The sequence below is a fragment of the Carcharodon carcharias genome, chromosome 1 (genome assembly GCF_017639515.1).
Source record: "Carcharodon carcharias isolate sCarCar2 chromosome 1, sCarCar2.pri, whole genome shotgun sequence".
Classification (NCBI taxonomy): Eukaryota; Metazoa; Chordata; class Chondrichthyes; order Lamniformes; family Lamnidae; genus Carcharodon; species Carcharodon carcharias.
This window is the reverse complement of record NC_054467.1, coordinates 119404591-119428020: the sequence shown is the minus strand read 5'-3', so window position 1 is coordinate 119428020 and position 23430 is coordinate 119404591. Positions and strand designations below refer to the sequence as shown.

The 23430-nt window shown below is 44.7% G+C and overlaps 1 protein-coding gene across 3 annotated transcripts in view; it reads left to right on the top strand.

Moving 5' to 3' along the window:
* Positions 1-23430, top strand: part of kcnip4a (potassium voltage-gated channel interacting protein 4a) — a 432286-nt gene that overhangs the window by 406922 nt on the left and 1934 nt on the right. For all 3 annotated transcript variants that reach the window (XM_041190126.1, XM_041190117.1, XM_041190109.1), the window contains 3 exons: positions 12871-12978; positions 15604-15708; positions 21028-21090. In XM_041190126.1, coding sequence (XP_041046060.1) covers positions 12871-12978; positions 15604-15708; positions 21028-21090 — 276 coding nt within the window. The remainder of the gene's footprint in view (positions 1-12870; positions 12979-15603; positions 15709-21027; positions 21091-23430) is intronic.

The window sequence follows — 23430 nt, the reverse complement described above, 5'->3', positions numbered from 1 at the left end:
TTGGCAAAATCTGTAAGGCAGATAGTTGGGTTTTCACCTGGTGACTCACATTTCACAGGTGAGCAAGAACAGATGGTAGAGACAGGGAAAGCAGTGGTGAGTCCACACAGAGAGAGCACAGCCCCCTTCATATTCTGTTTGGCTGGACCCCGTAGGCCACTGATGAAAGGGAGAATCATTAAGCAGGAGCAGACAACATGTGATACACCGACAGGCCTTCAAAGTGGACCTAGCATGATTGCAGAGAGATTAGAAGACCCCGCTTCGGGCGTGATGGAGGCAAGCCATTGAGATGATGTCATCTTCCATAGAGTGACCAGCACCGTGGACTGTCAAATGCTCCAATCAAATGAATCCATGTCGCATGCAAACCCTGGATGCCAATATGTTTGCCATCTTAAGTAGGTTGACAGGTACCTTAGCCTTGGTCTTACAGAGCTGCACTGATCTACACCAAAGCATTCTCCAATCTAGTGGTAACAGTGAAGAGCGGATAGGCCATGAGAGGCATGGAGACAAAATTGGACATGGAAGTGGAGACTTGACTGAAAAAACTTCCACTATTCTCCCCCACTGCCCACCTCTCAGTCAGAGCCCCACATGTTGCCTCATTTTCCGGTGGTCGTGTCTGCCCCTGCATGAGCTCCAAACCCAAAGGATATTGATCAAGAGCATCTCAGCAGTTAGAGCAGGGACCTGAGCAGCTTGCCTTTACTTTTACCTCTCTTGAAGCCACACAGGCTGCACCACATCAGAGTAACTGAAGAATAAATGTTTGTAATTTCTCGAAGTATGTACATGAAGCTGGATTTTCCGTATGGCATCAGAGCCCCAACATTGGGCCATACGGGGGTTCACGAGCCCGTCCGTGTTGTCACTATGCTTGCTGGCACAAGTTTCCAGGAGGTGGCATACTAACTTATGCTTCTGCGTTCACCACACTACTTAAGGGTTGCAGGTGGACTCCTGAGACTGCAGGCCCATTCAGAGAGACTGTAGGCCCATTCAGAGAGCCTGCAGTGATGCCAGGCCAGCAGAGAAGTGGATGCTGCCGTGGCGGGTATTTGAGCAAGAGAGCGCCTGAACATTGAGACGCCATTGGATGCCTGCCATTAAGTTATAAATTAAAAGGCCCAAAGTCAGTTAAGCCGTCAAGTTGGAGGGGATATCCCCCTGCAGCCCAATTCATGGACAGGGCTGCAGCCTTTCATCACTGAGGTCCCCTCATTAAGGCAAGGGGCCTCCAGCTCTGATGGCCCCCTTGGCCTCTCACCAGGAAGCCACCTCAATGAGCTGGTGACTTCTACACTCAGATATGCTCCAATGTTGGTAAAATACCAATGATTGCATAAAATGGTCCCTAAGTGGGCCTTAGCTGGACAAATTGGCTGCCCACCTCTGTGGACCAGGCAGCCAACCTGTTTCCCAGGCTGCCCCTGGGAAAGTCCCCCCGAGGCAGAAGTGTGTTGAGGAGCTGTCCCAATGCAATTGTCCCTATTTTTCCAGCCTCCCTCCTCCAAAACAGCTCCAGTTAGCTGGGAAAATCCAGCCTGTGATATCTGAAAAAATCATGTGTTCATAAGTTTTTGCTCTTTATTTAACTTAGGTAAACATTATACCTTTTTGCCACTTTCCTGTCTGATCCATTCTTGGGTGTTTGGCAGTAAGTGACCTTCTAAGTTGTTTGATCATTAATGTGCAGACATGAATTAATAGGAAAAACTCAGCAGGTCTGGCAGCATCGGCGGAGAAGAAAAGAGTTGACATTTCGAGTCCTCATGACACTTCGACAGAACTAGGCGAATCCCAGGAAGGGGTGAAATATAAGCTGGTTTAAGGTGGTGGGAGGGTGGGGTTGGTTAGGGGGAGAGAAGTGGAGGGGGGTGGTGTGGTTGTAGGCAAAAGCAGTTGTAGAAGCAGATCATCAAAAGATGTCACAGACAGCAGAACAAAAGAACACATAGGTGTCGAAGTTGGTGATATTATCTAAATGAATGAGCTAATTAAGAATGGATGGTAGGGCACTCAAGGTATAGCTCTAGTGGGGATGGGGGGAGCATAAAAGATTTAAAAATATTTTAAAATAATGGAAATAGGTGGGAAAAAGAAAAGTCTATATAATTTATTGGAAAAAAACAAAAGGAAGGGGGAAGAAACAGAAAGAGGGGTGGGGATGGAGGGGGGAGGTCAAGACCTAAAGTTGTTGAATTCAATATTCAGTCCGGAAGGCTGTAAAGTGCCTAGTCGGAAGATGAGGTGCTGTTCCTCCAGTTTGTGTTGGGCTTCACTGGAACAATGCAGCAAGCCAAGGACAGACATGTGGGCAAGAGAGCAGGGTGGAGTGTTGAAATGGCAAGCGACAGGGGGGTTTGGGTCATTCTTGCGGACAGACCGCAGGTGTTCTGCAAAGCGGTCGCCCAGTTTACGTTTGGTGTCTCCAATGTAGAGGAGACCGCATTGGGAGCAACGAATGCAGTAGACTAAGTTGGGGGAAATTCAAGTGAAATGTTGCTTCACTTGAAAGGAGTGTTTGGGCCCTTGGACGGTGAGGAGAAAGGAAGTGAAGGGGCAGGTGTTACATCCTTTGCGTGGGCATGGGGTGGTGCCATAGCTGGGGGTTGGGGAGTAGGGGGTGATGGAGAAGTGGACCAGGGTGTCCCAGAGGGAACGATCCCTATGGAATGCCGACAGTGGGGGTGAAGGGAAGATATGTTTGGTAGTGGCATCATGCTGGAGTTGGCGTAAATGGCGGAGGATGATCCTTTGAATGCGGAGGCTGGTGGGGTGATAAGTGAGGACAAGGGGGACCCTATCATGTTTCTGGGAGGGAGGAGAAGGCGTGAAGGCGGGAGATGGGCTGGACACGGTTGAGGGCCCTGTCAACGACCGTGGGTGGAAAACCTCGGTTAAGGAAGGAGGACATGTCAGAGGAACTGTTTTTGAAGGTAGCATCATCGGAACAGATGCAACGGAGGCGAAGGAACTGAGAGAATGGGATGGAGTCCTTACAGGAAGCGGGGTGTGAGGAGCTGTAGTCAAGGTAGCTGTGGGAGTCGGTAGGCTTGTAATGGATATTGGTGGACAGTCTATCACCAGAGATTGAGACAGCGAGGTCAAGGAAGGGAAGGGAAGCGTCAGAGATGGACCACGTGAAAATGATGGAGGGGTGGAGATTGGAAGCAAAATTAATAAATTTTTCCATGTCCTGACGAGAGCACGAAGCAGCACCGAAGTAACCATCGATGTACCGGAAGAAGAGTTGTGGAAGGGGGCCGGAGTAGGACTGGAACAAGGAATGTTCCACATACCCCATAAAGAGTCAGGCATAGCTGGGGCCCATGCGGGTACCATAGCCACACCTTTTATTTGGAGGAAGTGAGAGGAGTTGAAGGAGAAATTGTTCAGTGTGAGAACAAGTTCAGCCAGACGGAGGAGAGTAGTGGTGGATGGGGATTGTTCGGGCCTCTGTTCGAGGAAGAAGCTAAGGGCCCTCAGACCATCCTGTTGGGGGATGGAGGTGTAGAGGGATTGGACGTGCATGGTGAAGAGGAAGCGGTTGGGGCCAGAGAACTAGAAATTGTTGTTGTGACGTAAGGTGTCAGAGGAATCACGGATGTAGGTGGGGAGAGACTGGACAAGGGGAGAGAGAAGGGAGTCAAGATAATGAGAAATGAGTTCTGTGGGGCAGGAGCAAGCTGACACGATCGGTCTACTGGGACAGTTCTGTTTGTGGATTTTGGGTAGGAGGTAGAAGCGGGCCGTCCGAGGTTGGGTGACTATCAGGTTGGAAGCTGTGGGAGGGAGATCCCCAGAGGAGATGAGGTCAGTGATAGTCCTGGAAACAATGGCTTGATATTCAGTGGTGGGGTCATGGTCCAGGGAGAGGTAGGAGGAAGTGTCTGTGAGTTGACGCTCAGCCTCCGCGAGGTAGAGATCAGTGCGCCAGACAACAACAGCACCACCCTTGTCAGTGGGTTTGATGACGATGTCAGGGTTGGACCTGAGAGAATGGAGTGCAGTAAGTTCAGCGAGCGAGAGATTAGAATGGGTGAGAGGAGCAGAGAAATTGAGACCACCAATGTCGCGCCGACAGTTTTCAATGAAAAGATGAGAGAAGGTAAGAATCCAGAGGGAGGGGTCCAGGTGGAGGGAGAATATTGGAGGTGGGTGAAAGGATCCATTGAACAGGGAGAGGACTCCTGCCCAAAGAAGTGAGCATGGAGACGAAGACGGCAGAAGAAGAGTTCAGCATCGTGCCGAGCCCGAAATTCATTAAGGTGAGGGCGTAGGGGTATGAAACTAAGTCCTTTGCTGAGCACTGAACGTTCAGCGTCGGAGAGGGGAAGGTCAGGGAGTATAGTGAATACACGGCTGGGGCTGGGATTGGAAGATGGGGTGGGGACGGAGGGACAGGCAGGGGTGGAGGGTCCTAGATGGGTGTTGGTGTCGATGAGTTGTTGGAGCTTGCGTTCCTTAGCACTTGAGAGAAAGAGAAAAAGTTTCTTGTTGAGGCATCGGATGAGACGAAGAATAAAATGAAACTGGAGGCACGCGCAGCTTTGTAAAAGGGTACGGCGGTGCTGCTGGAGGGAGAGGTCGAGTTTGTTCATATGGCGGCGCATGGCACTGAGTGAGGATCTCAGGATGCGACGGGAACAGCAGTCCGAGGAACGTTTTATGTCCCGGAAATGCCTGTAATCCTGGGTGGGTTTGAAACATGAGGGGTGGAATTTCAGTTGAAATCCACGTGGGGTAATTCGGAGACGGAGACAGTCACTGAGAAAGTAGATATGGCTGTGAAAGCGGGTTTTAGTAAACACCTTGTCAAGCACCAGGAGAGAAATGGAAAGCAATGAAGGTGAACAAGGCAAAAGAGAGATACGGATTTCTTGTCGCAGAGACGAACAGAACTTCTTCAAGGAGCTAGGCATTTGTTGAAGAGCAGTGGCAGTCAATTAAACACAGAGATAAAAACAAAAAGCAGAAAACTGCGGATGCTGGAAATACAAAACAAAAACAGAATTACCTGGAAAAACTCAGCAGTTCTGGCAGCATCGGCGGAGAAGAAAAGAGTTGACGTTTCGAGTCCTCATGTCCCTTCGACAGAACTAGGCGAATTCCAGGAAGGGGTGAAATATAAGCTGGTTTAAAGTGGTGGGTGGGTGGGGTTAGGTGGGGGGAGAGAAGTGGAGGGGGTGGTGTGGTTGTAGGCAAAAGCAGTGATAGAAGCAGATCATCAAAAGATGTCACAGACTGCAGAACAAAAGACATCATTTTCACGTGGTCCATCTCTGACACTTCCCTTCCCTTCCTTGACCTCACTGTCTCAATCTCTGGTGGTAGACTGTCCACCAATATCCATTACAAGCCTACCGACTCCCACAGCTACCTTGACTACAGCTCCTCACACCCCGCTTCCTGTAAGGACTCCATCCCATTCTCTCAGTTCCTTCGCCTCCGTTGCATCTGTTCCGATGATGCTACCTTCAAAAGCAGTTCCTCTGATATGTCCTCCTTCTTCCTTAACCGAGGTTTTCCACCCACGGTCGTTGACAGGGCCCTCAACCGTGTCCGGCCCATCTCCCGCCCATCCGCCCTCATGCCTTCTCCTCCCTCCCAGAAACATGATGGGGTCCCCCTTGTCCTCACTTATCACCCCACCAGCCTCCGCATTCAAAGGATCATCCTCCGCCATTTCCGCCAACTCCAGCATGATGCCACTACCAAACACATCTTCCCTTCACCCCCACTGTCGGCATTCCGTAGGGTTCGTTCCCTCCGGGACACCCTGGTCCACTCCTCCATCACCCCCTACTCCCCAACCCCCAGCTATGGCACCACCCCATGCCCACGCAAAAGATGTAACACCTGCCCCTTCACTTCCTCTCTCCTCACCGTCCAAGGGCCCAAACACTCCTTTCAAGTGAAGCAACTTGCATTTCACCCAACTTAGTCTACTGCATTCATTGCTCCCAATGCGGTCTCCTCTACATTGGAGAGACCAAACGTAAACTGGGCGACCGCTTTGCAGAACACCTGCGGTCTGTCCGCAAGAATGACCCAAACCTCCCTGTCGCTTGCCATTTCAACACTCCACCCTGCTCTCTTGCCCACATGTCTGTCCTTGGCTTGCTGCATTGTTCCAGGAAGCCCAACGCAAACTGGAGGAACAACACCTCATCTTCCGACTAGCACTTTACAGCCTTCCAGACTGAATATTGAATTCAACAACTTTAGGTCTTGACCTCCCCCCTCCATCCCCACCCCTCTTTCTGTTTCTTCCCCCTTCCTTTTGTTTTTTTCCAATAAATTATATAGACTTTTCTTTTTCCCACCTATTTCCATTATTTTAAAATATTTTTAAATCTTTTATGCTCTCCCCACCCCCACTAGAGCTATACCTTGAGTGCCCTACTATCCATTCTTAATTAGCACATTCATTTAGATAATATCACCAACTTCGACACCTATGTGTTCTTTTGTTCTGCTGTCTGTGACATCTTTTGATGATCTGCTTCTATCACTGCTTTTGCCTACAACCACACCACCCCCCTCCACTTCTCTTCCCCCCACCCAACACCACCCACCCACCACCTTAAACCAGCTTATATTTCACCCCTTCCTGGGATTCGCCTAGTTCTGTCGAAGTGTCATGAGGACTCGAAACCTCAACTCTTTTCTTCTCCGCCGATGCTGCCAGACCTGCTGAGTTTTTCCAGGTAATTCTGTTTTTGTTTTGTATTTCCAGCATCCGCAGTTTTTTGTTTTTTGTTTTTTGTTTTAATCTATGAATTAATAGGGACCAATGGAGGATGTTGAAGGGGTGGCTGATTGATTGCAAGACTGCTTTGTGTCAGTGACATAGTGGGGTAGGTAGTATGTAGGCAGAAGAGTGACCGTTGCATTTTTTCTTTTCATGGGATCAGTAGTGGAACCTAAGTGGACCTTGCAATGTGGGTAGCTGGTGGTGAGGTACCCTCATCACTGTCCTCCTCTTCCTCCTCCTGCCTGGAGGATCTGAGTTTTGTTCCTCCTACTTGTCCAAGCCTCGCTGTAACACAATGTTGTGCAGACTACAGTAAACCACCACCATTCTGGAGACACTGGTGTTGCACATTTTAGGACAGCTTCAAATCTGTCCAGGCACCTAAAGTGCATCTTTAGCATGCAATTGGCCAGTTTAATCACACACCCAGTAGTGATATGATATTCATTTTAGCGCTGTTGGAATTCAGTGGTTGGGTTTCTGATGGGTGTCATGAGCTAAGCTTGCAGTTGGTATCCCTTGTTCACTAGCAACCATCTCTTTCGTCCAGGCAGGTGTGAAGAGTTCAGGGAGGACAAACTGCCACAAGGAGAAAGCTTCATGGCAGCTGCCCGGGAATCTTGTGCAAACCTGCATAAGCATCCTTTGTTTGGTTCACACTGGTTGAACTTTGATGTAATGGAAGCCGTTGTAATTACTGAATATTCCTGATTGTTCTAAGGGACCTTAATTGCCATATGTGTTAATTCAGTGGCACGCTGCACTTTTAGGAAGCTGCCAACACCGCAAAGCCAAATGCCCACTCATTCCAATTGGCACCAATGGTAGCAAAGTTGACATAAATGTTGGCACTAACAATCATGCCATAAGTCATCCGTCTTGTTCATTTGTGTGTGGCTGACTAGGAAATTCTGGATATGTCTGTGCAGAGTCCAGAAGGAACCAGAGACAAAAGGTTGAACGAGACACCTAATGTGTGGCCACCAGATCCAGTGGGCAGCAGGTGTTCTTCCAGGAGGCTGCAGATATAGGTCACTACCTGATGTGACATCCTGACCCTTCTTCTGAGAAGGAACAGAGAAGCCTAGTGGTATATGAGCATAAATAATCAAAGGTCGAGGACAGGTTGAGAAAGTGGCCAATATGCATGTGGGATCCTGAGCTTTATAAATACAGGCATTTACCAAAGCAAGGGAGTTATGATAAATCTGCATAAAATATTTGTTCAGCCTTACCTGGAATATTCTGGACAATCCTGGGCACCACAATTCAGGACGGATGTGAAGGCTTTCGAGGGGGTGCAGAAAATATTTACAAGAATGTTTCCAGAGATCAGGAACTGTAGTTACATGGATAGATTGGAGAAGCTGGTTTTTAACTGGAGTATTATGTCCAATTCTAGGCACCCCACTTTGGAAAGGATCTGAAGGCTTTTGAGAGGATGCAGAAAATATTTATGAGAATGGTTCGAACAATAAGGAACTTCAGATTTGTGGATAGATTGACATCTGGGGCTGTCCTCCTTAAAGAGAAGTAGGTTGAAAGGAGATTTGATAGAGTTGTTCAAAATCAGGAGGGGTCTGGACTGAGTAGATAAAGAAAAATTGTTCCCATTGGAATAAGAGGGATAGTAGCAATTGGCTGAGTGACAGGAAACAAAGTAGTTAATAATTGTTTTTCAGACTCGAGGAAGGTTTATAGTGAAGTTCCCCTGGGGTCGATTTAGGAACCCTGCTCTATATTAATGACCTGGACCTTAGTGTACAGGGCAAAATGTCAAAATTTGCAGAAGATACAAAACTTGGAAGTGTTGTGAACTGTGAGGAGCTTCAAAAGGACATAGACAGGTTGGTGGAATGGGCAGACAAGTGGCAGATGGAATTAAGTGTGAAATGATTCATTTTGGTAGGAAGAACGCAGAGAGACAATATAAAACAAAGGGTAGAATTTGAAAGGAGGTGCAAGACTAAAGGGATCTGGGTGTATCTGTGCCCAAATCCATTGAAGTTGGCAGGACAGGTTTACAGAGCAGTTAATAAAGCATATGGCATCCTGGTCTTTTTCAATACAGGCATAGAGTACAAAAGCAAGGAAGTTATGTATAAAATACTGATTCAGCCTCAACTGAAGTTTTACATTCAGTTTTAGATACCACACTTTAGGAAGGATCTGTAGGCATTAGAGATGGTGTAGAAAAGATGCACAAGAATGGTTTCACTGATGAGGATACTTCCATTATGTAGAAAGATTGGAGATGTTGGGACTGTTCTCCTTGGAGAAGGGAAAGTTGAGAGGAGATTTGATAGAGGTATTCAAAATTATGAAGGGTCTGGACTGAGTAGAAAGAGAGAAACTGTTCCCATTAGTGGAAGTATCAAAAACCAGAGGGCGCAGATTTAAGGTAATTGGTAAAAGAAGCAATGATGACATGATGGAATGCCGACCATGAAGACATACTGCGCTTCTCTCTGACAGGATTTAGAGTATAAAATCCATCACATTTCTACTTCTCTTTAGCTCTGAAGAAGAGTCATACAGATTTGAAATATTAACTCAATTTCTCTCTCCACAGATGCTGCCAGACCTGCTGAGTTTTTCCAGCATTTTCTGTAAAAGCCATCACATTTCTACTTCTCTTTAGCTCTGAAGAAGAGTCATACCGATTTGAAATATTAACTCAGTTTCTCTCTCCACAGATGCTGCCAGACCTGCTGAGTTTTTCCAGCATTTTCTGTTTTTATTTCAGATATACAGCATCTGCAGTATTTTGCTTTTATCTTGCAAAGTAAATACATTAACACCACAATCATCTGCTATTTTATATTGCCGGTCCAAACTTATGGTTGGCCGATGGGCAAATTGGCCAGGTAGCCTTTACATTTTTCATGAAACCTCATCAAGGGTGGGATGAGGTTTCCATTATGAAATAAAATAAAAATGAAAATCTGTTGGCAGCATTTTCATTATCTATATTTTCAGGTGGTCTATTGTGATACTTGGACATTTTATCCTGCTTTTTAAAATGTTATTGGAACATTTCTGGGTCTACAGCTCCCTGAGGCAGCTCTCTGCCTTTAGGGAGCTTTTTCTCAGCGCTCGCCTGCGCCCACATTGACATCCTTGCCCACCCTCCTCCCGCCCCCACCCTGGCAGCGCTGAGCTTTTCAGCACGTGCTTCATGCTGGCTGGCCTTTAATTGGCCAGCAAGTGTGAAATCGTGGTGGTGGGGCCGATCGTGGTCAGTGGCCCATTTCCTGGCCGATGCCAGACCCACCGATCCCACCTGCCCACCGAGCTAAAAATTCAGGCCATTGTTTCCAGGGCTGTATAGCAATGTGTGCAGTGGTGGAGCTAGCAATGACTGCTTGAGCTACCTCCTTCCAAGCTGTTTGTGCCATACTCTTCTGAGGCTTTTTGTCTAGGGTGTTGACGTGCCATTCAGCCTTTGCCCTTCGCCAACCGAATGTCCGTAGAACCATCCAATAATATGGGAACTCAATGCTATTTATTTTTAAGCCTTAACAAATTTGATATGCTGCTGGCCCCTTGAGTGCTGCAACAACACTGCATTTTCCTCTGTCCTGTTGGTGGTAAGCCACTCAGAAAAATTGCTGAAAATCCACCTTACGTATTGATGATGCTGTGGGTTTCTGGCAATATCACATGAATGGATGGAAATTCCATTTGCAGCAGGTAAAGTGCAATCCTGCCCCAAAGATCAGATGATAGTGGACTTTATTAACCAGATGTGGACATTTTGTTTTTAATTCTGGGAGGAATGGAGAATATAGGTACAAGCACATTGTTTAATTTGGGTTGTGAGTACTCCATTAGGCAGCACAAGTATTAACTTAACAAGCATTAACAAGACTTCATGTTAATGTTGTATCAATAAAACATGTTTAAGTAACAGCTGGATGAATATCTGGTTAGTGGCAGAATGGGAGGTATGGATAATTATGTGCTGCATGGGGCATAGATTCTGAATTACTGAAAATTTGCAAATACAATGCAAAGGTCCAGGATACATTGTACTAGATAGATATCCTGTCATTTTGCTGATTTACCATTGAAGAGATGGAATGTAATTTTTCAGAATGTTTGTTCAAGAGATTGAATTGTTTGAATCATCTCCATAATAGAATAGATTATAAATGGCTTATGGAAGGTTCGAGTTTCATAGTCGTACATTTTTTCTTATAATTTTCTTGCAATGAAGACTATCATTTATAGAACAGCTTATCACATCTCTGAGAACTGATTCAGAGTACTTAACATGCAATAAATAACTTTGAAGTGCCATCCAGGAGATTACATCAGCCAATTTATGCACAGCAATGAAATGAATGAGCAGTTAATATGATTTTGAGGGTATTTGTGGACTGAATTTTTAATGCCCAATCGAAGCACTGGAGCAAGAAAAGGATTTTTAGGCTATCATTTTTAGAGTAAATGGTTGCTGTAGTTTATTGACAGTATTGTCATATTTTATGCATTGTATTATCTTGCATGTCATATTGTTTTTATATTTCTACGAGAGATGGCGTTGCTCAGGGTTTTGCTGCTTTAAAACTAGGATGTTTACTCCATGCCGTGGGTAGAAGTCCACTTATGTACAATGACTGAATAAATTAAATGCCTTTCTTATTAAATGGTATTCTGGTGCTTTGGGGATTGAATTCCACAATTGTTCATTGGCCATGAGAAGTGTTTTCTGCAGACACTAGTCAACTTCCCAAGGTGTTGTGCACAAGGAGAGAAGACAATGTGCAGTAAAGGAGGAATGAAAAATAATAGGAAGAGAGAATCAAAGACCACCAGATAATGTGATTGCAGAGCTGGAGGCAAAACGAATTGGGAAACAGATTCGGGAGAGGATGGGCAATGGAGGATAGGATAGAGAATTAGAATGAATGAATGAATGAGAGGGAAGATGAGGAAGAATTAGCTGAATAAAGCTGTTGTGTTAATAAATTGCAACAGTCCTTAGACATCAACAAAGATAATTAAGATCCAGGCCTCAACCAATAAAATTAAATATTAATATCAGGGTTATTATGGGAAGAGTTAATTAAATAATGATGAATACTTTCCTGGGGAAATTTATTAAACAACTATTGGAATCATTCAGAGACTAATCGTAGAATCATAGAATGGCTACAGAACAGGAGGAGGCCATTCAACCCATCGTGCCTGTACTAGCTATCAGCAAGAGCTATTCAGCTAGTCTGATTCCCCTGCCCTCTGTAGCCCTGAAAATGTTATCTCTTCAGCTGCTTATACAATTCCATTTTGACAAATACAGGAAAGTTCAGCATGATAGCTGGCTTCCGGCAGGTGGCTGACATAGTGGATTAGGAGTGGTGGGTGACTGAGGTAGGTTGAGGGTCTGGTAGCACGCAACAGTGCTACAGTAAGTCTAGTGAGGCCACTGTGCTGGCTGGCAGATTAGCTAGCAGTGATCAAATGAGAACATCTATGCAGCCGAGCAGCCAAATGGCAGGATGGCCCAGTGGTCATGGTAGCTATCTAATAAGTACTGGGGAGCAAGGGGCAGCACAACCCAGAAGGAGAAAACAGTAAAAACTGGGGAACAAGAATATTGGTCCAAACTGGTCTTGTATACCTTAAAATGGAACACCAGTAAAAATTGGGAAATAAGAGTGCTGGGCCAGACTGTTTTTTTCCCTTCTGGGGGCCAATACTGCTGCAAAAGCAAAGGATCTGAAAAGCAGAATGGATTTCAGAAGTGGAACCCACAATGGTCAGCAAAAACCAGAGCAGGAAATAAACAATAAGGTGGATTTCTGTGGGCGCGAGTATAATGGAATAACCTTTTACTCAGCTTGAGCTAGATGCCTGTCATTCTTCAGGCTTTGCACTACTACAATGCCACTCTTTGGTGAACATTAAGTACTGCACTTACAATTGACAGAAAGAACTTGAGCTCAATTGATTGACAGTAACACAATGTTAGGCGGTACAATGTACTGCCACAGAATCACCTACAAATATCATGCCATTAGAATGTTGAAATCACTCAGTTTTTCAATTTAATAAATAGGTTGAACATGTCTTAAATTCGTAATTCTTTGTCATTTCAGGATTTTGTTATGGGCCTTTCTGTCTTACTTCGTGGAACAATACAGGACAAACTTAAATGGGCTTTCAATTTATATGACATAAATAAGGATGGATATGTAACTAAGGAGGTATAACACACAATGTACTTTCCTTATTGAGAATATTTGTGTTGAATAAGAGTTTCTTGGCACACTGACAGTAACACATAATGAATTGAATTCCCTCTTTTTTTATGCTTAGTAATGTGTAGAGATTCTCCGGGATGTTTTGACTTATTGCCTTGACTCTTTCTCTGCTTTTGAATAAGATTCAATAAAACTGTTGGATTCCACTACATATAAGCTCCTATTATGCACCATTAATTCTTGTGCCTCCAAGAAATTATAGCATTAATAAATAAATGACCTTAGAATAGGACGGCTCTGGTATCCTCTATTGAGGCAGGAATACATAAATACAGCCCTTCAAGCAGATCACAATGGAGAATATTACCATCAAATCTAAATTACAGAGAAGATGTGTATTGTCATCATTCACTAAACCTGGTTCTTTGGTAATTATGCTTTGGCTGTTGTAAAACATTTCTGTAATTGAGTAAATTCCTGATGTTTCATTGCACCCTCTCCCTTCGCAACCCCCCACCCCTTTAAGGGGCAGAGTATCTTTACTGTATCTGCAACAGTCTCTAATTAGAATGGACCCCATAGGTAACTGCATGGATGAGGAACGATACTGCTAAAAGCAGTGAAACCTTCAGCTAAATCCTAATTGATGCATAACCAGCTTGCCAAGAAAATGTTCCACTTATGTTTGATGTTTGCATCAGAGTTTCCGTAAACAGCAGATAAAATAACAAGCTTAAAAATCTTAATGCCATACTCATGTAACTGCTCACTTAGCAGTGTATAAGGCTGCTTCACCTTAAGGTCTGTCTTTGTACATCCCTGCTCCTTGAAATGGTATTATGTTTACAGGGTCAGGCAGCCACATATAATGGTGGAAGTGGCAGTCCGTTAGAAGGCATTCGCAAGATGCAGAACAAGGAGGCAGAGCATCTCAATCTCAAAAAGCTTCCATCAAAATTCATCAATCTAAGCCCTTTCCCTCCATCAGTTCATTGTTACCACAATTATTCAAAGGGCTAATTCTACCTTTATTCTAACAATATCTAAAGTTAGCATAGACAGTGACAGTAAGGAGCGAGATCAACCTATAATCCAGGCACTACTCATGTTGACTCTTCCTGTGGCGTGGAAAGGTTGGCCGGCACCCATCTCTTTGCACATGTGGGGTTAGAAAATCGAGTTCCAGGTGGTGACATGGACGTAGACAGTTTTTTCCTTCATTATCCTGCCCAATTTCAGGCACAAGGTTGGAGAAAGTCTGTCACATATTCATAACATTCTACACTATTTGTCCAAGTTTTTCAGTGTTCCCAGCACCTATCCAAATCAAATTCATGAGATATTTATCTTTGTCATAGTTGCCTCTGGCAGTATCCTGTTCCTTCGCCAACTCATATATGTGTCCACCAAACTGAAAATCTAAGTGATGTGGGGAGATGTTGGGATGCATGCCTGACGTCACCCTGTGTCATTTTACGCATTGGCGAGCAGGCCCCGCTCCTGCTCGCCAACCAGAAAAAGCTGCCCTTAAGTTAAACACAATGTTCTCAAATAACTGTGGGACAATTTAAATTAGCAAAGTAATACAAAATTAAGATTTAAAAAATGATAAGTTAGGATAAATCTGATCACAGAGTCATTAAAGCATAGACATTTTATCACAAGTAGTTACTGAAGCAAAATCTGACAGAGCCTCACAAGCAATGGGTGTTACAAGTACCACAATGTGCTGACAGCACAGAAACAGCCCACTTAATCTATCAGGCCTATGCCAGTGTTTATTCTCCACGCAAGCCTCCTCCCAACCTACTTCATCTAACCCCATCAACATATCCTTCTGTTTTGCAAATGTTACCCCCTTGTCCAAAAAAGGCTATAAAGATAAACCCAGCAACTACAGGCCAGCCAGTTTAACCTCAGTGTGGGGAAACTTCTAGAAATGATAATTCAGGACAAAATTAATAGCAAATATGGGCAAATATGTGTTTATTATGGAAATGCAGCATGGATATGTTAAGAGAAAATTTTGTTTAACTAACTCTTGACATTTTTGATGACATAAAAGAAAGGGTTGATAAGGATAAAAAAAGTATTCAATAAAATCCGAACAACAGACTTGTGAGCAAAATGAGCGTAAAATAAAATGGAATAAAAGGGACAGGAGCAACATCAGTATAAAATTGGTTGAGTTACAGGAAAAAGAGTAGTGGTCAATCATTGTTTTTTCTGATTTGAGGAATGTTTATATTGGAGTTCCTCAGGAATTAGTATTAGGAGCCCTGTTTTTCCTGATCTATATTAATGGCCTGGACCTTATTGTACAGGGCAACATTTCAAAACTTGCCAATGATACGCAGCTGAAACTTGGAAGCATTGTCAACTGTGAGAAGGATAGTGTAGAGCTTCAAAAGGACATGGACAGGTTGGTGGAATGGGCAGACAAGTAGCAGATGAAATTTAATGCAGAGAAGTTCGAAGTGATTCATTTTGGTAGAAAGTACATGGAGAGACAATATAAAATAAAAGGTACAAATATATTTGCATAGAATGTAATTCCATGTGGAATGGATCATTTTGCATATACAGGCTTTATCTAATCATATGTCTTCTAATTATTATGGTTCGCAGGAGATGTTGGACATTATGAAATCTATTTACGACATGATGGGAAAATACACTTACCCTATTCTCAGAGAGGAAACACCCAGACAGCATGTTGAGATTTTTTTCCAGGTTTGTGATATACAATATTAAAGAGCACACCAACACAATACATTTAACTTGGAATACTGAGGAAAACGCAACAATTTGTTATTTCCAGAGTGGTTTGTATAACATTATTTCAAATGTATTTTAGAAATTATTTATTGGATTAAAATAGAAATGATATCAGCAATCAGACATAAGTGCATTATGTAAGTTGCCAACTATATAAGGGAGTTAGGTCAAATTAACAAGAGGCTGATACATAATATTAGAGCTATGAATAGAGACAAAAGAAACAAAGGTTTCCCAGCTTGGAGGGGAGACTGCAGAGAGGTAGGGCTGGATTTTCATATGGTGGATGGGAACTGGGAATGAGGGCTAGTTCTAGGTCCCACCCCCATACAGCATGCTTTAGGCATGCCCACTGCAATCTCCAATGTCCCAGCCGATTAAAGGCCAGGGAGCAGACTCGCTCAATCTGGCACCTTCCTGATGCTGGACAGCCAATGGAAGACCCTCCAGCACTTTGAGGTCAGTAACCACACTGACCAAGGTGAGACCCGCTGATGTGAACATGGAGGCAATGAGGGACCAGTGAAGGTAAGTTATTTTTGTTTTTAAAATGTCACAGCTGCCTGGTCATGATCCTGGAGAGGCAACCCTTAGACAGCGGTGACCTGGCAACTGTTAGGGGCTGGGGTGGGGAAGGTGCATTTTGTGATGCATCTGGGCCTCACCCTGAACTTACCAGGTTGGAGCTGGCCATATTGCCAACTAGAAATTCCAGTTGTTGCAGGAATGGGGCCATAATAGGTCCCTTTATTAACAAAAATTGCTCACCGGCTGCCCTCATTCAAATTGTCATGGGGGTTGGGATTGGGACGGCAAACTAGCATGGAAGCCAGCTGTGCCAAGCTGTGTGCCCGCCCACCAGCCTCTGATCTGGATCTGACCCTTTTAAAAACTCAGCCTGTGATTCATAGTCCTGAGTTTTACACAGCGCGGGAGCACAACCAGCAGGCCCAGAAGCGGATGTGATATCCGCTTCCACCCGTGATTGGCTCCCGGCCCTGATTTCACGCTGGCTGGCCAATTAACTGCCAGCCATCGTGAAACATGCTAAGACTGGTTCAGTGTTGCCGGTGGGCTCAGGGTGGGCACTGAGTCCAATGGGGTTCCAGGGTCGGCAGGGTAGGATGGTGATTTAAAAGTGGACAGGGAGCTCCCGGAAGGCTGCCAAGGGGTGGTCAGAAGCCTCAGGGAGCTGCATGTGGGTGTGTCAGTGCCTGGAAGGATATTTTCTGTCAGAGCAGTAATTATGACCTCAGGACCTGGATTCCATGCCAGGAGGGAAGGCAATGTCCATGGTAATAGGAGGCCACCTCACCAAAACAAGAAGGCGTGGATGGAGGCGGCTACCCAGGTGAGCTGGCATGATGTTATGTGCCACAATTAGCTCCAGTGCAGGAAAAGGTTCAATGACCTTCTGTGCTGTAGCAGTGTGAGTACTGAGTCCTTTTGGAACTGCGTATGGATGTCTTAGCAGGTGGCAGGGCTTGTTGGCGCTCACGGGTGTGAAATGCAGAGTGCCAAATGGCACATATCCCTGTGCCTTAAGAGACTGAAAAATTGGTTGGATTGGATGTATGCAAGGGTGAGGTGTGCCAATGTGATGGGCACCTGCACCTGTATCTCTTGGGGGTATGGGGGTCCTGAGTATGGTCTGGCACGTAGATGGGGGGGGGATCTCATGAAAGCACTTCTGCCCTTACAGGAGAAGAGGAGTACTCAGGAGCAAGGACGAATGGGTGAGGGTGTGCTAACTGCCTGATTTTGACGCAGCCGGAGGAGGAAGCTCTGCAGATGGTCTGTGAGCAGTGAGCCAGGTCCACAGGTCGTGGAGAGGCAGGGTCTCAGAGTAAGGTAAGAGTGCAGTGGACAGAAAGGAGACTGGGGAAAGGTATAAGAGATGTAGGGCAGTAGCATTTGGAATGAGATGTTTAAACCAATAGTCCCTGTTGCTTGTCCATTCATACTACCTCTGTGAGGCAGTTATTCATTGTGAGAAGCAACGAGAGTGCATGCCCTGTGACTTCATAATGATGTTTGCTACTGACATTTTCTCTTCCTCCTTCAGGTGCACCATCCTTATGATGCCAGGCAGACCCCGAGGACCCTCCTTGACCCCTGAGGAGGAGCCGCTCACGGGTACACCGGTGTCACATCCTCCCTCTGCACCAATCACTAGTGCAGCTATAGGCACATCATTGGGCATTTCCGTGTTGGATCAGATGGTAATTCACAGTGGTGAGGGCACACCACACTTGCCTGAGGAGCTGGTGGAGGTAGAGAGTCCAGAGGGCACCAGCAGCCAGAAGATTGCTGGGGACCAGGATGATGCTGAGTCCAAGGCAAATGATGAGCCTCTGGAGTCATCCATCAGGTAGCAGATGAAGGATGTCTAGCAGGATATACGGGAAGATCTAGCAGGGATCCCTGGGGGTCTGTGGCCGATCTCTTGGAAGAGTCCCTGCGGAGCATGAGCACTGTGTTGAGCTGGAGCTCTGAATGCGCAGCCTCCTCCATAGAGACAGTGGTGACTCTTATGGAGTGGCAGCTCCAAGAACTCAATCAAGGGTTTTTGGGGTTGCGTTCAGGCCTGCAAGCCCACACACTGGCAGTGACCTCAGCAGGGCACTGTCAGTGTGATATATGGGTGAGGCACCTCGTAGCTCTGCTAGCTGCCCATCTATTGATGGTGAGCACGTTGGCGGACGAGCTGCAGCTCTCACCTGCAATCTCCTGTCAGGGCGATGTGGATGATGGCAGCAGCTCTTCCGCCCCTCTGTCAGCGGCCGAGACCGAGATATGATGAGATCATGAAGGCTGAGGAGTGCCCAGCCATGGCACTGAACTCTCTCACCCAGATAGGGCTTACACAGGCTCTACTGGGCCAGAGGACAACCGCCAAGATCATCAAGGCTGACTGGGCATCAGCAGGCTATCTCCAATCCAGCTGCCCGTGAGGGGTGTGGTGGGGGGTACCGGTGATGCACCAAGAGGTAACACTCACCAGCAGAAGTTAAAGTCACTATGATCACAAAAACGGTTGTCATGGGTAAGTTATGTTTCTTTGACACATGTGTACTGGTTCATTTGTATATGTGGCATCATTATAAAAATGTCTCATTATGTGCAATGGTGTTAGTATGCTTGATGCTTTGGAAAGGGAATAGGCCTGGAAATCATAGAGGACGGGATGCAAACATAATTTCAGGGGTTGGACCTTGACTTAAGGGTGAAGGGATTGTCTCATCAGGAAAGATCATTAAGGTGGTGCTACCCTTGCTATCGCCTTGGCTCCTTGCATTGGATGCCTAGCTGAAAGTTCTCAGTATCAAGATCTCCCTGGTCTCCCTGCCTCCCATAATGATCCTCACATCAGCCTCTGCCTCCTCACCCAGGGGCTCCTCCAGCTCCTCCTCAGACCCAGCACTTGAGTTGCCCTCTGCAGCATGTGGAGCAGGATAGCAGGATAACTGCCCTCATCCTTTAATTGCACCCCCCCCCCCACCCCCCACCTTGACAGAGCCAGATTATGTAGAGCACAGCAGGCAATGACAATAGTGAGGTGTACTCTGGAGGATATTCAAGTGCACCCCCTGATCTGTCCAGGTAGCGGAACCTCATCTTGAGCAGCCCAATGGTCCTCTCAATTACTGCCCTTGTAGAGGCATGACTTCAATTGTACCTCATCTCCGCTTCTGTTCTTGGGTGTCTGAGTGGTGTCATGAGCCACCTTTTCAGGGGATACTCTTTGTTCCCCAGGAGCCAACCATCCAACCAAACTGGAGCAACAAATAGCCTTGGCACCTGGGAGTGTACGCATCATGGCAGCTGCCGGGGTACCTGACGCAGACCTGCAATGTCTGAGTCTTGTGGTCGTAAACTAGCTGGATGTTCAGGGAGTCAAAGCCCTTTCTGTTAACGAAGGCACCTGGTTCACCAGGAGACACAGGTTCAAACTAGAGCTGGTATTCTAGGATAGGCATCAAGAGATTGTTCTTCACATGAAGAGTGATCAACATGTAGATTAAACTTCAAGACTGTGCGGTGGAATAAAAACTCTATTATCATTTAAAAAACAAATGGGTACTACAATGAGGGTTAGGTTTTGGGATCTTTCTACATTAGTGGATTAAATTGCCTTCCTTTTCCACAATTGTCTTGTGGTCATATCACGGGCTTTCTTCCACAAAAAAAACAAGCAAACCTAATTTTTTTCTCATTTTACCACAAAGTCTATTTCTTCAGAGGTTGGGCAGTTGATGTGATTTCCAGGTATTGCTAACATTCCTCACAAGCTTCCTCACGGGAGCAGGGCAAGAGCAACTTAAGGTGACCTACCCACTTACTTGGTGAAATGTTTTACGATATACCTTAAAGGTCAGGGCCTTGGAAATTCTCAACTGTTGCAGTGAACTTCCATGATAATTCCTGTAGGAATTCTGTAGAATGATTGTGAATGCCACCAGCATCCAGAAGTATTGCTGATATGAAAGGAGCAGAAGTACTGTTGGGAGTTAATGCTTTCCTGGCCTTAAAGGAATGCAATTATATGTTTGGAGGCTTGTAAATTGAAGAAGGAGGCCTAGCAACCTCCTGAATGGCATAAGAAGGTCACACTGAGGAGGCCCACACCAGGAGGTGGTCTGAAACCCTGAAGATTCGAAGTGACTTTTTATTTTGTTTTTATTTTTGTAACTTTAGGCCCCTTGTAAATGATGCCCTTTGGATTCTGATCTCTGTGTTTCCAGAGAAGTCCATACAACCCCTCTCCTAATCAGGCAGTGATACTAAATATCCTGGCTCTTTGAGACAGATGGGTTCCCAAAATGCACCTGTAATGATGTGCATGACTACTGGACCCACACAAATTAGGTGCCCACCTCCCTGCCCCACATACTGTGTTTGGGTTGGTGCTGGAGGACATGGATAGGTAAAAGCCAGTATTGAGACCCACTGGAATTTGGCATCAGAATCTCACCAATGTAATCAATAATAAGAACACATTTGCATTATGTTGCTGTGTAGCACAGTGTGCTGGCATCTCTGCCCTCTCTGCTAGATTATTTACATGGCGGAATTGAGGACAACTTCATCATTCCAAATATTTATATAACTAGAAATATGTTTCTAAATATAAACTATTATGCTTACTGTTCCTTCAATGTTTTTTTCAAGAGTTTAACTATTTGCATACGTTACAAGGGATTATTTCTAGCTGGTCAGCTTAACGTTGCCAATTTTTTTGTCATAATGCATTTTTTTAACTCTTTTTAACAGAAAATGGATAAAAATAAAGATGGGGTTGTCACCATTGATGAATTCATTGATACCTGCCAAAAAGTGAGTTGTTTGCCATTTAGTATTGTCCATAATCTTGAGTGTTTCTTTCTTTTGTCTCTTTCTCTCCCTCATTCTCACACTCAAGAGTTACAGTTATTACCTATGGATACTTTAGACACACAGTTATTTCATTTGGTATTATGTGTTACAATTGTAAATTGGAATCAACAACATAAATTTGTATTTATATAGCACCTTTGGTGTAGTGAATTGGCCCAAGGCACCTCACAAGAGTGTTCTCAAACAAAATTTGACACTGAGCCACATAAGGGGATATTAGAGCCAATGAACCAAAGATTTGTCAAAGAGGTAGATTTTATGAAGTGTCTTCTTTTTATTCATTCATGGGATGTGAGCATCGCTGGCAAGGCCAGGATTTGTTTTCCATGCTTAATTGCCCTTAGGTGAGTTGCTTTTTTAAACCTCTGCAGTCCATGTGGTGTAGGTAGAGGAGAACTGGTGATACATCCACAATGCTGCTGGGGAGGGTATTCCAAGATTTTGACCTAACAGCAGGGAAGGATTGGTGATATAGTTCTGGGTCAGGATGGTGAGTGACTTGGAGGGCAGCTTGCAGGTCGTGATGTTCTCATGCATCTGCTGCTCTTGTCCTTCTAGGTGATAGAGATTGCAGTATGAGTTTTTTGGCTCAATCAGGATTTAGTTCGACAAGACTAAAACCAATAAGGCAACAGGAGACATTTTGATGTAGTAAGTCAGGACATAACAGAAGTTATACTTAATAAACCAAGGCAGTAACTTGACAACTCACAATCCTTTACTCTCTGTCTGAGCTTTGTGCACAATTAGCCATGTTTGACTCTGCTCCGAAGATGACTTTGTTCTGCTATGCCACGTGCTGTAGTTTCTCTGTTTACAAGTCTATGGATTCCACCTCCGGGCCTCCTTCTTGTTTCTGCACACTGATGCACAGCGGAGTCTGACTTTTAACCCTTTCTGACCATCAGGCTACCTTGTATTTGGCTTGATGGCTGGCTCAGACCTGGTGAGGTCAGTTGCTAGTCTATTTTAATTAGGACTTGAAGTGATAGGACACCTGCCAAAAACTGTGAAAGGCTCAATTCGTTCTAGTTATCATTTTTTTGTTCTGACTCATGAAATTTGTATTACATTGAGTTACAGAAACTGATTCTTTGAACATCCACATAATTAAGGCTATGGTCAAGTTACATAATCAAAACCTGCATGATTTAATACATATAGAACTCATATAACCCAATCAAGGTTTTAGGATTAATCATGAATGAAAACTGACTCCTTTAACTAATGTTAGTATCAGATTTTTTTAAAAGTAAAATTTTAAAAAATTCTGACCACCATCTACAGTGGACTTAGTTCTAACCACTACCACCTACAGCAGATTTGGAAGATGCTGTTGAAGGAGGCTTGGCAATGCATCTTGTAGATGGTACACACTGCTGTCACTGTACATAGTGGTGAAAGTAGTGAATGTTTAATGTGGCAGACAGGGTGTCAATCAAGTGGGCTGCTTTGTCCTGGATGGCGTTGAGCATCTTAAGTGTTGTTGGAAATGCGCTATCCAGGCAAGTAGAGCGTATTCCATCACAGTCCTGAATTTTGCTTTAGAGATGGTGGACAGACTTTTGGGAGTCAGCAGGTGAGCTACTCATCACAGAATTCCCAGCCTCTAGCCTGTTCTTGCAGCTATAGTTTACATAGGTTGTACATCACAGAAACAGGCCGCTCGGTCCAGTTAGTCCGTGCTGGTGTTTATGCTGCACTCATGCCTTTTCCATATCTTTTCACATCTAAATCTATCACTGTAACCATCTATTCCCTTGTCCCTCATATGTTTGTCTAGCTTCCCCTTAAATGTCTATACTGTTCACTTCAACCACTCCCCGTGGTAGCAAGTTTCACATTCTCACCACCCTTTGTAAAAAGCAGTTTCTTCTGCATTCCCTGTTGGATTTTTTGCTGACTATCATATATTAATGACCTTTAGTTATGCTCTTCCGCACAAGAGGAAACATTTTCTCTGTATCCACTCTATTAAAACCTTTCATAATTTTAAATACCTCTACTTGGTCATTCCTCAGTCTTCCTTTTTCAAGAGTAAATAAACTCAGCCTATCAATCCTTTCCTCATATATGTACCCCACATTCCAGCTAAGAGCCTTGTAAATCTTTTCTGCACCCTCTCCAATGCCTTTATTTCCTTTTTATAGCATTGTGACCAGAAATTCACACAGTACTCTTAAGTGTAGTCTGACCAAGGTTCATTACAGGTTTAACATAACTTTCTAGTTTTCAATTCTAAATGAATAGTATTTAATTCTAAATGGTACAGTTAAGTTT